The 20,391-nt window shown below is 53.0% G+C and overlaps 1 protein-coding gene across 16 annotated transcripts; it reads right to left on the reverse strand.

The window, feature by feature from the left end:
- Positions 1 to 2,244: 2,244 nt before the first annotated feature.
- ST6GALNAC6 (ST6 N-acetylgalactosaminide alpha-2,6-sialyltransferase 6) lies at positions 2,245 to 15,195 on the reverse strand. Of its 16 annotated transcripts, XM_041726253.1 has the most exons (8): positions 13,096 to 13,269; positions 12,258 to 12,332; positions 12,075 to 12,165; positions 10,084 to 10,263; positions 7,507 to 7,913; positions 4,346 to 4,453; positions 4,031 to 4,056; positions 3,571 to 3,708 (listed from the first exon to the last, which is right to left on the reverse strand). In XM_041726253.1, coding segments are annotated over exons 1-7 (867 nt in total). In that variant the 5' UTR covers positions 13,098 to 13,269; the 3' UTR covers positions 3,571 to 3,708; positions 4,031 to 4,052. The 16 variants fall into 16 exon arrangements, 14 of the variants coding, with proteins under 14 accessions (XP_041582178.1, XP_041582182.1, XP_041582183.1 ...); XM_041726244.1 differs by lacking the exon at positions 4,031 to 4,056 and having other exon boundaries at positions 2,245 to 3,708; positions 13,096 to 13,272; XM_041726248.1 differs by lacking the exon at positions 4,031 to 4,056 and having other exon boundaries at positions 2,245 to 3,708; positions 13,071 to 13,115.
- Positions 15,196 to 20,391: the final 5,196 nt, after the last annotated feature.

The following is a 20,391-nucleotide window of genomic DNA, read 5'->3' on the forward strand; positions in this document are numbered from 1 at the left end:
ACTCCAGGAAGCACACGTCAGGTCTGCAGCTGGTGGGAGATGCCCCCCTAGCCCCAAGGAGGGGTGAGGAGTAGGCGCCTTAAAGGGGTAACCGGGAAAGGGAACCACAGAGACATGGTGGGGGGGCCAGATCCCAAAGAAAGAGATAGGTTTGGTCCTAGCCACACTGGGGAGCCAGTGAAGGTTTCAGAGCAAAGACAACCATGGTGAGGTGGCTTTAGAGAGTTAGTTTTGGCAATGAGTGGACCAGTCTCTGCTGGGTCCCAACTGAGGCCGTGAGTTTGTGGGGTTGAGGGCCCCTGCCTCCTTCCAAGTCCTACCTTCTTCTTTTTTTTTTTTTTTTTTAAGTTTTTATTTATTTACTCATGAGATACAGAGAGAGAGGCAGAGACACAAGCAGAGGGAGAAGCAGGTTCCTCGCAGGGAGCCTAATATGAGACTCAATCGCAGGACTCTGGGATCACACCCTGAGCCAAAGGCAAACGCTCAACCACTGAGCCACCCAGGCGTCCCTAAGTGCTACCTTCTGATGCTAAATTGAACTGTCCCAGGATCCACCCCCAGCAACCAACCCCTCTCTTTTTTTTTCAAAGATTTTATTTACTCATGAGAGACACATAGAGAGGCATAAACATAGGCAGAAGAAGCGACCAACCCCCCTCTTAATGTCCTCCTCCGGCATCTGCCTTCATGCCCACCAGTGAGCAGGTGAAGGGACCACAGTGTTCTGGGAGAAGGTTGACTTAGAAACCTCTGCCTTAAAAAAAAAAAAAAAAAAGAAACCTCTGCCTGGAACCAGATTCCCAGAAGCCTTTGTGCGGGACTGGAAGTGCTGCCATATTCCTGTCTTCCCATTACCATGTAGGGCCTTAGGCTCCCCGCATAAGGACTTTGCAAGGAGTCCCTGTCCCTCCAACTGTCCAACCACCTCCACCGTTACTGTACCTGGTTGGCCCCAGGCACGGGCCCTGCAGCGTCCCATCGTCCTGTTCACCTTCTGCTGCCCGAGGGCTGCGCCTTTGGCCTTCTCTCGCTGACACTCATGGCCTTTCCCCATCTGATCCCAAGCCGTCTCATCTCCCACTGCTTCCTCCTTCTGTGGCTTCACGGCTGACTAGAGTGAGGCTATAGGTCCCCCCTCCCTGTTCCCACCAGGCTTTTGTTCAGGCCATTCTTCCCACCTGATGTTCCCTCTCTCACCAATTGCACCTAACACAGCACATGGCATGTGCTACCTGTTGCATGAACGTAAATGTGAGCAAGAACCAATGCACGGTGCCTCTGCGGCCTACCAGCTCTGTGGCCCACCCTCCCAGCTGGCCCAGTGCCAGGGTAGAGCTCTTCCCCCGCCTCGTCCCTGCAGTCCCGGCAGCCTGCCCTCAACTCACACAGCGCCTTTGTCAGGCCTCTGCTCCCAAGGGCATCTTATCTGCCTCAACAGGTTGTAATCAGCCAGGGTCATGGACCCCCTTCCTCCTGCCAACCTGGAGCAAACAAACCTTTTGCCTAGAGCGTGGCGGCAGCCGCGTGGAGTCCAGGGCTCACCGGGGCCCTCCCCAGGCTGCAGCCCAGTGGCCTCGCCTCCTTTTCAGGCCAGGCCTCACAGGAAATGTCCCTGCCCTCAGCTCCCGGAGGCCCTAGAGCCAAACTCTGAGCACCTACCCCCTGCAGTCTCCCCTTGGTTATGCTGCTCTGGCCTCCTGCAGTCCCCTGAAGCTGCTTCTGTGACAACGATATCATTCCTCCTCACACACACACACTTTTTCCTGCCAGGAGCATTTACCCCAAACTTCTACAGACTCCTCCTCACCCTTCAAGCCTCCGGAAGAATGTCACCTCGATAAAGGGCCCAGTGTCATTGTCCTGTAGTCCTGACCACCCGGCCAGGCCCTGTCTGGGACAGAACTACCACGGGGCCCCTCCCTTTCCTGGAGCCTCCCTAGAACCTGGAGAGCAGTGTCTGGACCTGTCTCGCCCCTGAAGGAATCGGTGCTCTGAGAGGTGAAGTGACTGGCCTGAGGTCACGCTGGAAAAGCCAGGTGGGCTTGGTTCCGGGAACCCCACACACCTCTGGAGCTGCCAGGTCTCCACCCAAGCTGCAAAATGCATGACTCACTGCCTGGCTGAAATGGCCGGCTGCCCTGAGTGTGGGCTCCCAGGCTGGAGGGCGTGGGCACTGTCCTGAGGAGGCTCACAACAGGGCCGGACAAGGCCAAGCTTGATCCGAGACACAGGAAACAGAAACAGAGCTTAGGTGCATTTATTCCTGTACAAATTATTACAAAACCAAGTCTGGGGTAGTCACCGGCTCCCAGCCCCCACCCCAGTGTGCAAAGGCTTGCTGCTGGCCTCTTTCTTCTCCACCTGACCCCTCCTGCCCACAGCCTCCTCCAGGAAGCCCTCTAGTCTTCCCTTCCAGGCTCTGGAAGAATAGGGGCAAGCCCACCCCACTGAGGTCCAACAATAAAGTGCCTGATCTAGAGTGAGGGGACAGAACCCAGGTGACATGGCTCCTGGCCCCCGAGAGCCTTCCTAGGCCCAGCTGAGGGGAGACCCTTGGATGATTCCAGCAGCGACAAAGGGGCTGTGTGAAACCCCAATTTGGCTGGGATTCCCCCTTTCTCAGCCCCAGAGGCCACTCCAACAGGTGGAAAGCCTCACTGCTAGATGGCAGAAAAGGGAGCCTGGCTCTTTAAGAGCCAAACTAATGGCAGCTGAGTGGAGGGATTAAGAAAATAGCTAAAGGTTTATCCCTTTCCTATTAGATCCCCCCCCCAAACTCTGTGGGAGTTTGTGCAAAAATACCCTAAGTTTCCAGGAGGAAGTGAGGAAGGGGACTCCAAACCCCCAGGAGCTGAGCCCCCCAGCAAGGGTGGTGGCGGGAGGGGCCCAGTCTTACTGGAAGACAGACCCAAAGAGGTCAGTGGGGAAAGTGGGAGGGGGCCTCAGACTCCACATTAGAACCTGACACAGGCAGGAGGGCGACCAGAGAAGCGGCAAAGGTTTTGTCCAAAGCCACTCAGGGCAGAGCCAAGATCCGGATGGGGGCTCCCACCTCTAGTAGCCCCCTATAAGCCCACAAATGCCCTGGCCTAGCTTCCAGACAGCTCCCACTCCCATGCAAACCCTCTTTCTGGCTCAGGGTTCCCAGCTCTTCAGGACAGGACCCTACTGTCCCAGCCAATAAGGGAGTGATTGGGGGTCCATCCTGGGGCACTGAACCAAGGCCTCATGGGAAAGCACATGTCCTTAGCCTCAGATAACTTCAGAAATACCCTGATAGACTATGCTCAGACCCTGACTGGACTAGAAATACCTCCAACACCCCTGATTAACCACATAGCTCAAATCCCTGATTGGTCAAGAGACACCCCCAGGCCCTGGCTGGAGGATACGAGGCCCTGATTGGCCAAAAGACACTCCGGCCAGCCCTGATTGGCCAAGAGATGGCCCTTGGTTGAGTGGCTGGGAGGAGAGAGGACTCTCCTGTGTCCCCTGTGAGAGGTCCACAGGCAGGGTAGCCTAGGTCCAGGAGGGGTGGGAGAAGGTGATTCCATACAGCTGGGCCCAGGATGAGAAGACCCTCTTCTCGGTGATGAAGCGGTGGTGGTTGCCTTTGCGGCTGTGCTCATTCTGGATGTAGGTGACACACTCATCTGGCCCCTTGGGTTCATAGTAGTGGTAGGGCATGCGCTGCAGACGGGGCCGCTGGCTGGGGCAGAGCAGATGGGGGCTGTCAGGGCAGGGCAGGCACCAGCAGGGCCCTTGTGCTTTCCAGCACCTGACTTACTAGAGGATTTCAGTGGGGGAAATCCCTGCCTCTCCCAGGGCCTCAGTTTCCTCATCTGTAAAATGGGTGTAGAGCAGACTAGGTTTATGACCACTCGACTTTTTTTTTTTTTTTTTTAATTAATACGACCAAAACTTTTCCTTTCCTTAAGAGGGTGGTGATGTAGGGGTAGTGGTAAGAAGGGTGGGCTCTGGAGCCTGGCCCCAGTGCTTACTGTTTGTGGGACCTTAGGCTACTCACAAAACGTTTTCTTCAGTTTTTCTCATCTATGGAACAGAAAAAATAAGGTAACTACCCATTAGAGTCACTGTGAGGAGTAAATGACATCACAAATGTAGCGAGGCTTGGAACATGGTCAGCACTCGGTAAAGAAAAGCTGTCACCTAGCAGACTTTTCATATAATAATAACAGTTATTAATATATGAATTTTGGACTCTGGCTGAGTTGAGGGGAGAAGCCCCAAGAAGCCTAGATCTCTGCAGAGCAATTTGAATACCATAGAGGCCCTCAGAGGCACCCCCAGCCGAAGTTTCTGGGCCCTATCCGGGGCTCACCTGCAGTAGTCAGGGGGGACCATGCCGTAGACGTGCACATGGTCACACAGCTCCACTGCAATCACCATGGTGAACCAGCCGGTGCTCAACCACGAATGAGACTTTTCCCTGGGGGCAGAGAGGGGGCACAATGAGGGGGCACACACATGGGAAGGTCAATCCGCCTGGAGTTTCCCGAAACTCCTCCCACCCCCACCCCCACTGGGGCCCTCCCCCAACTTCAGTGACCCCCTTGCTCAAGCCCCACTGTGGGAGCATGGGCATGCTGGCAGAGGACTTGTCTGGGCAGAGACGAAGGGTGTGGAGAGAGCGCCTTTGAAGGAACAGGGCATGCTGGGAATCAACTGGAGAGATTAGTCAGAGTAGGGCAGGTCACAAGTGACCATGAGCTCACTAGACTCGTGGTCTTGCTTGATAGAGCTTGCTAAGAGCAGCCATGCCCACACTAGGAGCAAACTAATGGGAGACTAATCAGAGAAGGTCATGCGGTGACCACAGGTTCAGAGCAAGGCATGGAAAGTAGCCAAGGACCTAGAGCTGAGCTGCCCACTACAGCAGCCAGTAGCATGACATGTGGTTGAAATGTGCCATTCGTGTAAAATATGCATGGGAGTTTTAGTATGAAAGAAAAAACATAGAAAATGTCACTGGTAGTTTTTGATTATATGTTAAACTGAAAATAGTTTGGATATATTTGATTGAAGGTGGTTCTTGGGGAAGTTTTTGTTTTTGTTTTTGTTTTGGTTCTTGGGGAAGTTTAAGAAGAAAATGAACCTCTCACAAGACTGACAAAGAAAAAGAGAGAAAAGACAGAAGTTACCACTATCAATAATAAAACAGAGATTATATATCACAGACCCTGTAGACATGAGAAGGGCAATAAGCAAACCACAAACAATTACATACATAAAATCCTCAACTTAGATTGAAAATCAGAAACTACCAAAACTCAGTCAAGGTGAAACAGATGAACCTGAGTGTGTGTGACTATTAAGAAATTGAATTCATCATTCAAAACCTTCAAAAAGGGGGATCCCTGGGTGGCCCAGCAGTTTAGCGCCTGCCTTTGGCCCAGGGTGCGATCCTGGAGTCCTGGGATCGAGTCCCATGTCAGGCTCCTGGCATGGAGCCTGCTTCTCCCTCCTCCTGTGTCTCTGCCTCTCTCTCTCTCTCTCTCTCTCATAAATAAATAAATAAATAAACAAATAAATAAATAAATAATTTTTTTAAAAAGCCTTAAAAAAAAAAACCTTCAAAAAAGAGGGACACCTGGGTGGCTCAGTGGTTGAGCGTCTGCCTCTGGTTCAGAGCATGATCCTGAGATCCGGGATCAGGATTGAATCCCACAACCGGCTCCCTGCAGGGAGCCTGCTTCTCCCTCTGCCTACGTCTGGGTCTTTATGTGTCTCTTATGAATAAATAAATAAATCTTTAAAAAAACAGAAAATCTTCAAAAAGAACTCTCCAGGTCCGGATAGTGTCATTGACAGATTCTACCAAACATTTGAAGAAGAAATAACACCAATTCTACACATTTTCTGAGGCCAGCATTACCCATAATATCAAAAACCATGCAAAGACAGTACAAAAACAAAACAAAACTACACATTGGTATGTCTCCTGAGTACAGACACAAAAATCTCAACAAAATATTAGCATGTTGGGATGCCTGAGTGGCTCAGTGGTTGAGCATCTGCCTCTGGCTCAGGGTGTGATCTGAGGATCTGGGATCAAGTCTCACGTCGGGCTCCTTGCAAGGGCTCCCTCTGCCTATGTCTCTGCCTCTCTCTGTGTGTCTCTCATGAATAAATAAAATCTTAAAAAAATATATTAGCATGTCATATCCAGCACTATATAAAAATAATACACTACAACCAAGTGAAATTTATTCCAGAAATGCAAGTCTGATTCGATATTCAAAAATCAATCAATATTCAAAAATATATATGGTGGTATAATCCACCATAGTAATAGCCTTAAGAAAAACCACATGATCATATCAATTGATGCAGAAAAACACTCGATAAAATTCAATATCCAAAAAAAATAAAATAAAATTCAATATCCAATAATGATGAAAACTCTTAGTAAATTAGAGAAGGGAACTTCTTCAGTTTGGTAAAGGATAACTAAACACTGTACAGCTAACGTCATATTCAATGACGAAAGGCCAAATGCTTTCCCAAGATGGCGACCAAGGCAAGGATGTCTACTCTCATCATCCCCCGTATAATTTGACCTTGTATCAAAGTCCTAGCCAGTGCAATAAGGCAAGAAAAAGAAATAAGATGCATACAGATTAGAAAGGAAGAAATAAAGGTGTTCTGAATTACATGTCCTTACAACATGATTACGTGCATAGAAAACCCAATGAACCTAGAAAAATCTCCCAGAACCAATATGTAAGTTTAGCAGGATTATAGGATATAAGGCCAACACACAAAAAATAATTGTATTCCTATATACTAGCAATAAATAAATGGAAACTCCCTAAAATTTTAAGTAAAATTTATAATAGCTCCCTCAAATCTTAAATATTTAGGGATTAATCAAACCGAAAAAAATACAGGGTATAGATGTTGAGTGTTTTGGGTTAAATAAAATATATTCAAATCAATTTCACCTGTTTCCTTTTACTTTTTTAATTTGGCTACTATAAAAATTTTAATTACATACACGGCTTGCATTATATTTCTATTGGATAGCACTGGCCTAGCTCTTCTGGGGGGATCAGCCAGAAAAGGACATGCTGGGAAAGATGTACCCTTAGGATAGAGCATGCTGGGAGCAACTGTGTGCCTCAAGCAAGACATGCTGGGTACAGTGAATACCTGCCATGAGCGACAGGGAGTTCTCCTAGAAAGATTCTAGGAGTGAGTATGCCGCCTTAGAGCAGAGCATGCTAAGAGTCCTGTTTCCTCAGACCAATGCATGCTGGGAGGAAGCCCTCCTGGGGAGACGAGACCGTGCAGAGCATGCTGGAAGTGACCCAGGCTAGGGGCTAGACGTGAAGAAGATTCTCCTGGAAAATCTGACCAGAGGGTAGCAGGAAGTGACCACAGCTTCAGAGGAGTGCATGCTGGAAACCAAAGGCCTGGTAGGCAGAGAATGCTTAGGGGGAGCACAGGGCTGGCTAGAGGGGGCAGGCAGGAAGCTGGTACCTGTCCTTGCCCGTCTCACCCCGGAAGAGGTCGTCAAATTGGCGCATGCGGCCGGGAGAGACGGCATAGGCCTCCATGTTGGGGAACACCAGGCCTGCCCGCTGGATGACGCGCACAAGGCTGCCCTGGGGCTTCTGCATCTTGTTTGGGGGGCCCCAAAAGATAAACACGGTTTCGGGGGTCCGGTTGACGAACTCCTGGGGCCTCCGCAGCACACGGAATACGCTGGAATGGGCTACCACACGGAAGGTGGTCTTGTTGCCTACATCGGCTGAGTAGCCCGTGGTGGGCGCATCATTCATGCGGATTGTGCACTCGGCTCGCTCAATCTCGGGACCCAGCTTGGTTCCCAGCAGGTGGCTAGAGCTGGTGACAATCACACACTGGTGGCACCGGGATGGCAGCGTCTGTGGGGAGCAAGGAAAGTCAACACTGTCGTGACCACTCAGTGCCAGGCCCTATGCCCTGTACATCCAGGCATCTGGGAGGCAGGAATTATTTTACCCATTTTATTTTATTCATATTTATTTACCTGTTTGTATATTTAGAGATTGTGTGTCGGGAGGTGCAGAGGGGGAAGGAGAAGCAGGTTCCCTACAGAGCAGGGAGCCAGATGCAGGGCTCGATCCCAGGACCCTGAGATCATGACCTGAGCTGAAAGCAGACACTTCACTGACTAAGCCACCCAGGTGCCCCTATTTTGCCCATCTTAAAGACAAGGAAACTAAAGGCTCCTCACTCAACATTCAACAAATATTACATCAAGCTAGCTAATGGCCAAATGCCAGGGACAGAGCAATGAATAAAAGAGACCCCATTCCTACCTTCAAGAAGCTCACAGAGAGTCAGGGAACAAGTAAAAGACAAAATGACACCAGGTGGTGAGTAAAACATGTTATGAAGATAATACAGTAGGGGCAAGGGATCAAGAGAGACAGGAGTAGGGGCTAGAAAAGATCATCTGGGGCATGGGGGGCTCTCAGAGCGGAGACCTGGAGGATGAAAAGGAACCACATAGGAAAGTACGCAAGGCAGGAGGAACAGCAAGACCAGAGGTTCTGAAGTGGGAATGACCATGGTATGTTGAGAAGCAAAAGGCTGCTTGGTTGGGGCAGAGTGAAGGACCAGGAGGACAAGACAGTCATGCAGGGATGTCCCCAAAGGCACACAGCAGAGGAGTGGAGTGTTTGGGTAGGAACCCAACTCTGTGTGGCCCCAGAGCCCCAGCCTTACTCCAGTTCCCATAGGAGGGAATCCTGCCCAGGGCACCCATGACATTTCCACAACACCCACCAACAAGACACCACCTTGTCAGTTAGGAAAGGGTGGAAGCCCCTCTGGGCCTGTTTCCCCACTGCTGAATGAGTTGGAACCATGAGTTCTCTGGGACCTATCTTCTACCCATGGAATTCCTGTTTACCCGTTAAGCCTAAATTCAGGTGCTACCTCTTCCAGGCAGTCTTCCCTGAGCCCTTACTCCAAGATCCAACAATTGGTCCCATGGACCTCAGCTGATGGCTTTTGCAGCTTTCCCGAGCTCTACTGGCTTCCCCTGTCAGGCTGGAGGTAGCTACAAGCTCAGCACTGCCTCTACCCGCACTCAAGCTCTTCTACTTTCTCCTAGGTTCCGTTATTTTTATTTCAAGGGCATTAGGATCTCAGTTAGATGTTGATCCGTCTCTAAACACCTGCTAAGGGGCCCTTTCTCAGTAGGGTGTATTCAGAGCCCCAGGCACCAAGTGTACAAAGATCCTGATAGATTTAGGAGGATTTGTGAGGGAAGAGAGGGAGGCAGGCAGGGGATCTGGAGACCTCCTCCTCCTGGAAAGTGGAGTCCATATTCCAGGCCAATGATTATCTCCCTGGCCTCTCAGAAAACATTTACGGCGTAGGGGATTATAGAGGGAACCCCAGAAATACAGCCTGAGTTGCATGGCTACCCAAGGCAAACAAAAGCCCTGGGAATGACCTTTGGCTTCTCTATACAGCTGCAACTCCAAAGGGATTTGGGGCTCTGCCCCTCCCTTGCCGTGTGGCCTTGGACAAGTGACTTTACCTCTTTGACTCTTGGTTTCCCCATCTCTTCAAGGAGGATAACAATGCTGACCTCACAGCCTCTGTAGGTGGATGATTACTGCTAATCACAGTGCCTGGCACACAGCAGGCAATTGACAAAGGACAACCATTATTATGACTGTTTTGTGTTGTCAAGTACTCCAGTGTTCCGCTCCCAAACCCTGTATGGACACCCCTGCAGAGACAGAGATCAGTGAAAGCCAGCAATACCTCTCCTTAGGGATTCAGACTCAGAAAGCAGTAGGATATCAATGTTAAAATGGGACCTTGTAGAAAGTGGAGGCCCAGAGACAGACAGGGTACCTGTCTGAGATCACACAGCAAACCAGGGGCTGATGGCACTGGAAGCCAAGGCCTTGACTCCTGGGGTCCCCCCTTTCCTTTAGGAAGAATGGAAATATCAGAGAGAAGAGGTGGAGGAGTGGGAACAGAGATGGTGGGTAACAGGGAAGACCAACCATCAGCTTGGTCTCAGAGAGTTCCCCAAAGTGGTCACGCTACCTTGTTGCCAAGAATTGGGACATACGCGTCCGTGATGCTCCACTTCTTGAGGTTGACGGGCCTGCGGGTGCGGCCCCGCAGGGAGCCGTAATGGAAGACCTCATTGGCACTGTTGGAGCTGTAGAGGATGAGGATGGTGATGAGGGCGAAGAGGACCACGAACACTGCTGACCGCTGCTCCTGGAGAGGGGAGGGGCCGATGAGTGCCCAGCCACCCCCCAGGTCCCTGGCCCCTGCCTCGTCCTTGCCACCTACAATGCCTGGCTAACTCCTGCTCTTCACTCCAGACCAGTTGAGGCCCCACCTCCTCCGGGCCCCTGAGCACCCCCATCACAGCACTGGTCACACTGTGGTCTCCCACCCCCTCCCCACCAGTCAGACCATGAGCTCTGTGGGCTGGGACTGAGACAGTCTCGTTGGCCACCTTATCCCACCTCCCAGAACACAGAAGCACAGAAGGTTCTTGGGGAGGGTTCGCTGGATTGGATCGGATGTGTCAGAGGGATACCTCAGCTGCAGCTGGAAGGATGCTTAGAGTCAGGTGAGGCATTCAAAGGAGAGGGCCCAAGGTCTTCCCCAAATAGGAACTCTCTGTAATGTTTATCATTCATGAAGCCTAGAGGGGATGGATCTGGTCAGGAATTGGAATGTGTGGGCAGCCAGTGCCCCATCATGTCACTGACAGTAGGAAAGTAATCCCCAAAGTATCCACTGGGATTTATCTGCCCAGGGTCCACATGGTGAGACAAGATCTGGAAGTCCTGGCTCCTTGCGCTAAGCCCCTCTGTGCTGGTTACTTATGTATCTCTCCTCAGTTCCAAGTTCACCCTTTTTGCCTGCTCTGTGAAAATGGACCTGGGCCCTAGTGTCATTTTGCCAATTAATTGCAGATTGAGCTTTGTCAGGAAAGGATGCTGGAGAGGCAGTGCGAGACAAAAGGAGTTTGCTTCCTGCTTCTAGTTGGACTTGACACCTGGTCTGTGCCCTTGCCCTTCCACAGCACACGGCTTCCAGAGCACATGCTCCATCCCCAGCACCCAGTGACCAGCAGCCAGAAGCACTCAGCTGCGCTTGCTTGGGCACCTGGCTTCAGGCAGTTTGGGAGCAGAGTGCCTCTGGCTCTTGCTAGGAACACAGCTTCTCCAGAGTTCAGTTCATGCAGTACACTCAACTACCAGAGGCCAGAGCTCTGTCCCTGGAGCAGTTTTGTACAGGCTCAGAGGGCTCTTCAGAGTGGCAGCCTTCCTCGTAGCTCAGAAGTGTTTTTATGACAACTTCTGCCAGCCCAGCACCGGGTAAGGTCTCTGTCATCCAGTGGGCCAGAGCTGTGCCCTCTCCAGCAAGGCCTGGGCCTCAGGCCCGCAGGTGGTGGCTGCTCCTTCTCTTGGCTAGTCTTGTATTCCTGAGAGTTCCAATCCCTCATTACTCGATGCTTGGCTGTAGCTAATAGTTCTTTACACTAAACTTTCCTGGTTCAAATTACTGTGTGCTTTCTGTCTCCCAGTCTGACCCAGATTGGTATGTCCACACTACACTACCCCTGACCCTCAAGCTGTGCCAAGGCTGCCCTGCATTGGATCCCAGGAAGGGGTCCACAGGGCCAGGAACATAGTAGTGAATGAGTGGATTGCTGTGACACCCTCAGAGTGATGCTCCCAACATCCTGTCATCTTTGACTCTGACCACTGCCTGCTCACCCCACCCCACCCCCACCTTGCACAGCACTTCACAGTCACCTTCTCGGCCAATTCTGGACCACAGATGGACCAGTCAACCTAGGAGGACAGAGGACCTAGCCCAGAATGAGAAAGGAGCTTGATCCCAACGCTACAGGGATCAGTGGCCACAGCAGAGCTCAAGCCTCTGAGGTATCAGCCACTTCTTGGTAGGGAAGAGACACTGGTAGTGGCCTGAGAAGGCAGGCTCAAAGGAGCCCACTTCACTGAGAAAGTAAAAAGCTGAGATAAGGACAAGAAATGAGGGGGGCTTACTTTGTTGCTACTCATCTCTCTCCGGCGTCTGCTGAGGGGCAGGGGCCAGCGTCCTGTAGGTGGCCCAGGGGGCAGGGATGTGGGGTCACACCTGCAAGCCACAGAAAAGGTTATGGCTTGAGTCCTCTCCCCTAGAACAGCTGGTCAAAGGCTACACCCTCCCCACCCTACCAGCCCTCTTACCCACGCAAGACTTCAAGGCTCAAGGCCATATCCATTTTGCAGAGGGAGACACTGAGGCCCAGAAAGGGCAGCAACCTGCTTGAGGTCACACAGCCAGGTGGTGGCAGAGCCCTGCCTCTCTCTTGGTCCCCTGCTCTCTCCCACTCTGCTCCCCAAACAGGGACCTCCCCACACCTTAGCTCTCCTAGGCAACCAACTGGTCTGAGGCTGGCTCCCCAACCCAGCAAGAGCCCCATGCACACTCCTACCCCAAACTCTGATGTAGGTCCCTGTGGTCTTGGAATAAGGCAATATTCCTTACAGGTCCCCAAAGTTCTCTGCAAAGCACCCTTCCAGATCTTGCATTAACTGTCCCCTCTATCTACAACACGTCCCTTCTATCTAGAACACCCTGCCCTCCTGCACCCTGCTCATGCTCTCTCATCCTCCAAGCCTGGGGGAGGCCAACAACTTCCTATGTGTCACCTCCCCACTAGGCTGAGAGTGGCTGAGAGCTCCCTGAGGGTGGGGCCGGCACGGATCCTCACTCACCATCTCCGCTGTGAAGCCTCAGAGATGGGTGCAGGAGGTTCCCTTAATGACTTCGTTAATTAACAATAAGATCTCGGGGTTAAGGGCACAGACTCACCAATGGGCAATAATCACAGTCCCACCCTCGGAGCGGGGGTGGGGGGGGTGGGGGGGGTGGAGGACCTCCAGTAACGAGGCAGCCTTGGACAATCCTTCCTGCCTGCCCTTCTGCCCTTAGCGGCCGCGGCTGCGAGGGGACATCTTCACAGGCCCTAGCTCCCCTCCAGACCTCAATCTCCCCACCTGTCCAAAGGGAGGGAGTACTTGCATTCCAGCCACCTCCAGTAGATTCGAGGCCACTGGGAGAGTGTGCGGAGGGAGAAACAGGGGCCCAGGGCTCCCCAGCTCCGTCCTTCCCTCCAGGGGCCTCCCAGCTCCGGCCACTGTCCCCGCTCCCTGACCTGGCCGCTGTTTACTCCTACACCGCCACCACGAAGAGCCACAGAACCTCAGGCCGAAGGAGGCTCCTCGCATGCCGCTCCTGATTGGCTGGGCCCCGACTCCGCCCACCGCACAACCCCGCCCCTTCTCCGGGTGAGGCCCCCTCCTCCCAGGCCGCGTCTCTGATTCCTCCCAGACCGAGGGCCAGGACCCAAGGGCCAGTCTGGGGGGAGCTCTCGCTGGGACCAGTGCCCACCATACAGATCAGGAAACTGAGGCCCATTAGGAGAGGAAACAACTTGTCTTCGGACTCACAGCCCCCGCTGGGGCGCAAGACGGGAGTCCAGAATCCCAGCGTCGCGCCCATCAGCACTGATCCTCTGGCAGTCTGGGCCCTCACCGTCCAGCTACCTCTCAGCGGAGCCTCTCCTCTCACTACCCTTTCCTTCGGATGCCCCACGCCCCAGACACACCAGGGCACTCCAGTTACCTGGCCCACCCCCTCCCTACCTTCCCACCTTCGCCTGATGAGTGCCCTCAGCCAGGACCACGGACCCCCTGGTCAGCCCCATCACAATCCAGCTCTGAGAAGGCCACGGTCATACAGCATCTCAGGTGCCAGTGTGAATCCCGGTTCCACCACTTACTGGCTGAGGGGCCTCGAGCAAGCCATGTGACCTCTATGAGCCTCAGTTTCCTCATCTCTGAAATGGGAATAATAAGAGTAGGTAACTTATGGGGTTGTTGAAAGGATTCCAGCAGATGTGGCAAGGGAAGTAGGGGGCTTGAAAGTGATTGGTCAGTGCCTGTTAGCCTTGTGGTTATTCATTGTTGGAGGCCTGCCTCACCTTGAGCTTGCCAGAACACTGCCCCTTCTCAGATACCTCGCCTAGCCACTTCCCTCTAATACCAAGGAAGATGTGCAGGGAGCCACATTAGGTACCACCCACTCACCCCATCTTCCCGGCAGCCCTGCGAGGGAAGGGCTCTTATTCCCCATTTCACAGATAAGGAGACTGAGGTACAGAGAGGCAGAGCTGCCCAGAGTCAGCCCGGGAGCCTTGATGGCAGGCTTGTTTGCAGGGAGCAGTCCAGGGCTGAGCCTGCCGGGATCTCCCTCAGGGATCTCCCCGGGTGGAATCGGCCAGAGGCCACCAAGTGTGTGCTCAGCACCTGGCCTAGCACCAGCGAGCAGGCCTGCTGGGGAGTGACTTGCTCGTGCTGGGGAGGCGGCATCCAGCGCTGGGCCAGGAGCGTGGCCTCAGCCCCGGGACTGGCCGGGCAGGAGGGCTCAGTCCGTGGCTGTGTGTGGGGGGACACACCCTGCCCCCTGTATGGGGGCTTTGCCCCTCTCCACCGGGGAGTCCTCCTGCAGGGTCGAGACGCCCCCACGAGCCGCGTGGGAGGAGGGCTCGGGGAGAAGGGGGAGGGAGGCTCCTGATGTCTAGATGGGGGGTCGCTGAGCCCTTAGGTCCACTGGTGGGGAGCGACTCACCCTCTACGCCCCCTCTCGCGCTGACCTCCCGCCCCCCCGCCCCAATTCCCGCACTCCGGGCGGTCCGGAGCCTAGCCCCTGCTGGGGAGAGGAGGGAGGCAGGACGGCGGCAGGTCCCCGAGCCCTAATGGAGCAGTCAGCGGCAGGGGCCCCGCGAACCCCGCGACAGCCCTTGGGCGCGAGGACCGGGATGTCCAGGCGCGGCCGCCGAGGGAGAGTGGGTCTGGGGGGGCCCCGGGGCTGCACATCTCCCCCCGGCCCGGGGTCCCGACCCCCTCCCCCGGGCGCACGCAGAGCCCCCCTCCCGCTGCCCGCCCCCGCGCACCGCCCGCTCACCTCCCCCGGGGAGCGCCCGGCCCCCGCGGCCCCCGAGGCCCCCGAGCCCCCTCACATGGCTCCGGGAGCCGGGAGCCGGGAGCCGAGAGCCGGGGTCCGCGCCGCTCCGGCAGCCCAGGCCCCGCCGCAGCCCCCGCCCGCCGGGTCCTAGCGCCGCCGCCGCCGCCGCTCCGGCCCAGGCCAGGGAGGCGGGCGGAGCCTGGAGGGGCCGCGGGTGGCTCCGCCCAGGGGCGGCGCCGGCGGGGAGGGGTGGGGGGCTGGCGACCCCGCGCCCGGGCCGCGTCGGCGCCTCGCTTGCTCCTTCCGGCAGCCGGTAGTGGCGATGAAAAAAAAAATTACAACAGCCTACTGGAGCCCTTCAGTGTGAGTGGGGCCTGTTTCATCTCGCTTTATTGCCGCCACAGCCCGGATGGGGAAACCGAGTCCCAGGGCACACTGAGCTCGAAATCAGTTGAGTTTCATCCAGAGCTCCCCTACCCCGGGCCCCCAGAGCCCTGTATCCACTAGTCGCAGGGAGTGAACCCAGGGGTCCTCCCTTGGATTCAAGTCCAGCTGTGCCACTTACTAGCTGTTGGGGCTTGGCACATTACTCACCCTTCCTCTGCTCTGGAAAATAGGCAGAACAGGCTCATAGGGTGTTGTCAGGGTTAAAAATGTTATGTTACTTCTTGGAGTTATCGGGGTATTCATGACATGGGTTTTATGTGATAGTAGCCATGATAGGGGCCTGGTTAAATAAACAAAAGCACAGCCCAGCTAAAATGAAGGATGCAAGTCAATAGGCACCTGACAGGAAGAAATGTCCAGGATATTTACAAGCTACTTAAGAAAGCAAATGAAAGAAGTTAATCGTTCTGGAAAAGGAAATTGTAAAAACTTGCTTTCCACTCCTGGATATGTACTCCGGAGAAACTCTTGCACATGCACAAGACAAAGTTCAGAGTAGCTCTGAAATAACACAAAACCGGAAACAGCCTATACATCCATCAGCAGGAAAATTGATGTTTCCTTTGCAGTATGCCATGGTGGAGTATTATATAGCAGGGAAAAATGAATGAGCTATGTGACATGGATGGATTGTAGAGACATGTGCAGTGAAAAAGACGAATCCCAGAAGACCAAATAAAACTACACACTATATTGTTTAAGCAAACAGCTGTCAGCAGGGACACCTCTCACAGCCAGGGACAGACTGAGCTTTTGCCTATCAGAATGATTAAAGTTTTAAACAAGCAAAAGTCAAGAACACAGCTGTCTTCGTCAGGGAGGCAGGGATGTAGGGGAGGGGAGGGAGGAAATACAGAAGCATGCACTCCTCCTACCCTCTCTGGTCTTCCACTGGGACCCGGATTCAAGAGGTTTGTTACATTACTATGTTTTATAACTTAAACAATTGTTTTTTTTTAAATATTTAATTTATTTATTCATGAGAGACAGAGAGAGGCAAAGACACAGGCAGAGGGAGAAGCAGGCTCCATTCAGGGACCCCGATATGGGACTAGATCCCAGGACTCCAGGACCACGACCTGAGCCAAAGGGAGATGCGCTTAACTGCTGAGCCAGCCAGGCGTCCCACATTACTACATTTTATAACTTATGAGTATGATGCATGCCATCATTTGTATGCATCACGGTGTTCAAAGAAAAAAGAAAGAGGAGATAAATCAAATGAAAATATGGAGATACCCTTTGCCTATGAGTGATTAGGGTGTTAAGAGTGGGGATCCCTGGGTGGCATTTGGCCCAGGGCGCAATCCTGGAGACCCGGGATCGAATCCCGCGTCGGGCTCCCGGTGCATGGAGCCTGCTTCTCCCTCTGCCTGTGTCTCTGCCTCTCTCTCTGTGTGTGTGACTATCATAAATAAATTTAAAAAAATTTTTTTAAAAAGTGTAAGAGTGGTTATTTCTGGAATGATGAGATTATGGGCTGCTTTTGTTTTGGGGGGTTTTTTTCAGGGAGCCATATACTGATCATTTTCCAGACACGATTGACCAAAATCCTACTGCTGACCAGCAGGGTTTTCATATTTAATAACTGAGTTTTATAACGTGTTAAAAAAGAAAAGGAAACTCAAATGAAAATGGATCCCTTTTAACTCACTAGTGATTGGGTGCGAGTGGTCTGGGTGCACTTTGGCCCAGGGCGCGATCCTGGAGACCCGGGATCGAATCCCCATCGGCTCCCGGTGCATGGAGCCTGCTTCTCCCTCTGCCTGTGTCTCTGCCTCTCTCTCTGTGTGTGTGACTATCATAAATAAATTTAAAAAAATTTTTTTAAAAAGTGTAAGAGTGGTTATTTCTGGAATGATGAGATTATGGGCTGCTTTTGTTTTGGGGGGTTTTTTTGGAGGGGAAGCTTAACTGGATTTTCCAGAAATTTTTAAAATCATGGTTACACAATGTTTTCATATTTAATAACTGAGTTTTTAACTTATAAAAAAACCTGAACTGCCTATATAACATGATTCCTTTTAAAAAATACAACTACCGGGATCCCTGGGTGGCGCAGCGGTTTGGCGCCTGCCTTTGGCCCAGGGCGCGATCCTGGAGACCCGGGATCGAATCCCACATCAGGCTCCCGGTGCATGGAGCCTGCTTCTCCCTCTGCCTGTGTCTCTGCCTCTCTCTTTCTCTCTGTATGACTATCATAAAAAAAAAAAAAAAATACAACTACCTATGCCTATGTATTTGAAAATGTACACCAAAGTTCTGGAAGAATCCATACTGGACTGCTGTCAGTAGTTGCCCCTGAAGAGTGGATGTGGCACAGGAGGGGTGGGTGCTACCTTCATTTTTTGCTTTCTTAAGTTCCAGGTTGTTTACATTGGACTCATTTGTTAAGTTCATACCACTTTGTTTTCAATTAAAACAAAAGTGGGGTGAGGACAGGCCCAAGGTCCATCTTCTAGGCTGTGGAGACACACCACCCACTGGACAGTAGGGCTCAGTAGAGAGACCCAAAGGTGGATTGGAGGCTACTGCAGCTGTTGCTGCTGTTGCGGCTGTTTTCTCCTTCTCTTCTCCTTCTCCTTCTCCTCCTTCTCCTTCTCCTTCTCCTTCTCCTTCTCCTCCTCCTCCTCCTCCTCCTCCTCCTCCTCCTCCTCCTCCTCTTCCTCCTCCTCCTCCTCCTCCTCTTCCTCCTCCTCCTCTTCCTCCTCTTCCTCCTCCTCCTCCTCCTTTTCCTCCTCCTTCTCCTTCTTTTCTTCTTCTCCTTCTCCTCCTCCTCCTCCTCCTCCTCCTCCTCCTCCTCCTCCTCCTCCTTCTTTTAATTTTTATTTGTGATTTATTCTTTGCGGAATTTACTCTGGGGCCATAAGTTTTTGTTTCTTGCCCCCATGCTGTCCACCTCCGTCTGCTTCCTGAGTCCCACCCCACTCCAGCTACTGGACCTCCCCCTGCCAGCCACTGGGTAAGGAACGAGGCAGTGAGGTGGGAAGCCGAATGTTGGAGGGTTCAAAGAAGAGGAGCCCCTTGCCTGAAGTCACCCTGCAGGTTGGAGGCTCTACAGGGGGCAAGGGCGTCTTGTCCCCAGCTCTTTGTCCTGCCCCAGGCCAAGGACAGGGACTCCAGAAATCAAATTGCAATAACCCAGCTCCTGGACCAAATCTGGACCTGGAGCTCCCCCCTCAGGCCTGCCTTGTCTCCAGGCACAGGCTTACTCCAGAGGCTCCACTTTAGGGCCAGCTTCCCTTTCCTGGGCCCCAAGAATAAGAACAAGCCTTTCAATAATAACAAGGATAAGAAAAACAGATCCCTCGTGTAGGGGGCTTTCTCTCATGCTAAATAAGCACTCTGCAGACATATCTCACAGAATCCTTAAAATAACCTATGAGATGGACACTCTGCTCCAGAGGAAGAAAGTGAGGCTTGGGGTGTGTGCAGTTGCCCAGGCCGGGATTTCCCGCCTGTCTGCTGAGTAACCACAAGCCGTTCTGCCCTGAAGCCCCAGGCCTGCCTACGCCCACAGCAGGGCTTTCATGGATGGGTGGCCATGCCAATCCCCATGCTACACTCCAATCCTGCCCGGAGCTGGTCCTCCCCACAGGGCTACCCTTCCATGGTCTGGCACAAGTGACCTCTGCTTCAGGCCTTCCTCCTGTCCCAGAGTGGGGGTCCTGAGTGTGACCACCCTCCTTTCTTACCACTTAGCAATCTTTGCCCTAAAAAGGGGCCTCCTCACCCACCACCCCAGCTCCCAATTTTCACGGACTGAAACCAAGCCTATTGAGGGGTCAAGACCTGTCCAAGTCTCCCTGCTGACTCCTCGGGCAGAGCCAGTGTGGAAGCCAAGCCTAGAAACTGCAGCTTCTGTCTCTGGACAGAGAAGGAGCCCAATGGAAGGGCATTTGGAAGAGAGGCTAGCAAGAGGCTCCAGCAGGTGTGGCCTGCACACAGGAGCTCTCCATAAGCTTGTGTTCCCAAGACCTGGGCAGTAAGTCTGGAAACAGGAAGTAGCTGGTTCTTCACAAACAGGCTGGAGTGCTCAGGTGGGCCCAGGTGACCCTGGACACAAGAACCCAGTAGTACACGGAAGAACCAGTATTCCTTTCCTCAGCCGGCTAGATGAGGTTTGAGTATGAGTTCCTGGCCTGGCCCCAAGTTCCTTCTGAAAAAAGGCCCCTTAAGAACCTCTAGGCTGAGGTTCATCTGGTGGTGTCTCCTTAGGAGGAAGTAGATGAGTCCCCACCAGGCCTGCCAAGGGGGACAAAGGAGCAGGGCTGTGGACAGGAAAGAAGAGCCCCAAAGAAGGTCTGCACAGCTTGGTGCCCCCACCCCCACCACACTCCTTGGAGTTGAGAAGCTCCTGCCCCCAACTCACCTCCTGGAAGCTGCTGGAACTCCAGTGGCAGAGAGCCTTCAGCAGGCCCTGAACCAGTCACAGAACAGCCAGGGGTCATCCTCTTTGGCCTGGAGGAAGTAGCAATGTATTGTCCTGCCAGGTCACCACCCCAGAAAGACACATTATTTAGGGCAAACCAGCAAAAAACATCCCACACGGTGGGGCAGGACCAGAATAGAGGTTCCTCTGTGTGCTCGGCCCAGGGGCTGAGCCAGCATCTCCCGGGGGATGGAGCAGGAGGAAGCAACCCAACCTCCTGGGAGGCAGGGTGAGTTCAAATCCCATCAGAACCAGAAGTCTTTGGTCTTTGGAGACCGAGGATGAGGCTGTGAACAGGGAGGGAGCTAGTAGGGGTGGACAGTCTTCTTGTCGCTGCTAAGGGCAGGGCCAGGTGAACAAGAGAGATCCCTTTGAAAATGATGGATCCCACATAGGAAATGCCAGCCCTGGGGCCATCTCTCTGAATTCATACAATCACATGAGGTAGGGATTCCTTTTTTTTTTTAAGGAGG

The sequence above is a fragment of the Vulpes lagopus genome, chromosome 12 (assembly GCF_018345385.1).
Source record: "Vulpes lagopus strain Blue_001 chromosome 12, ASM1834538v1, whole genome shotgun sequence".
NCBI classification, from domain to species: domain Eukaryota; kingdom Metazoa; phylum Chordata; class Mammalia; order Carnivora; family Canidae; genus Vulpes; species Vulpes lagopus.

Excerpts from the sequence above, each read along its gene's own strand:
- ST6GALNAC6 (XM_041726244.1), bottom strand. Across the intron at positions 12,166-12,257 it reads AGCCTTGAAGTCTTGCGTGG|GTGTGACCCCACATCCCTGC; the intron begins GTAAGAGGGCTG and ends TGTGGCTTGCAG. Across the intron at positions 4,454-7,506 it reads GGTGAGACGGGCAAGGACAG|GGAAAAGTCTCATTCGTGGT; the intron begins GTACCAGCTTCC and ends CTCTGCCCCCAG.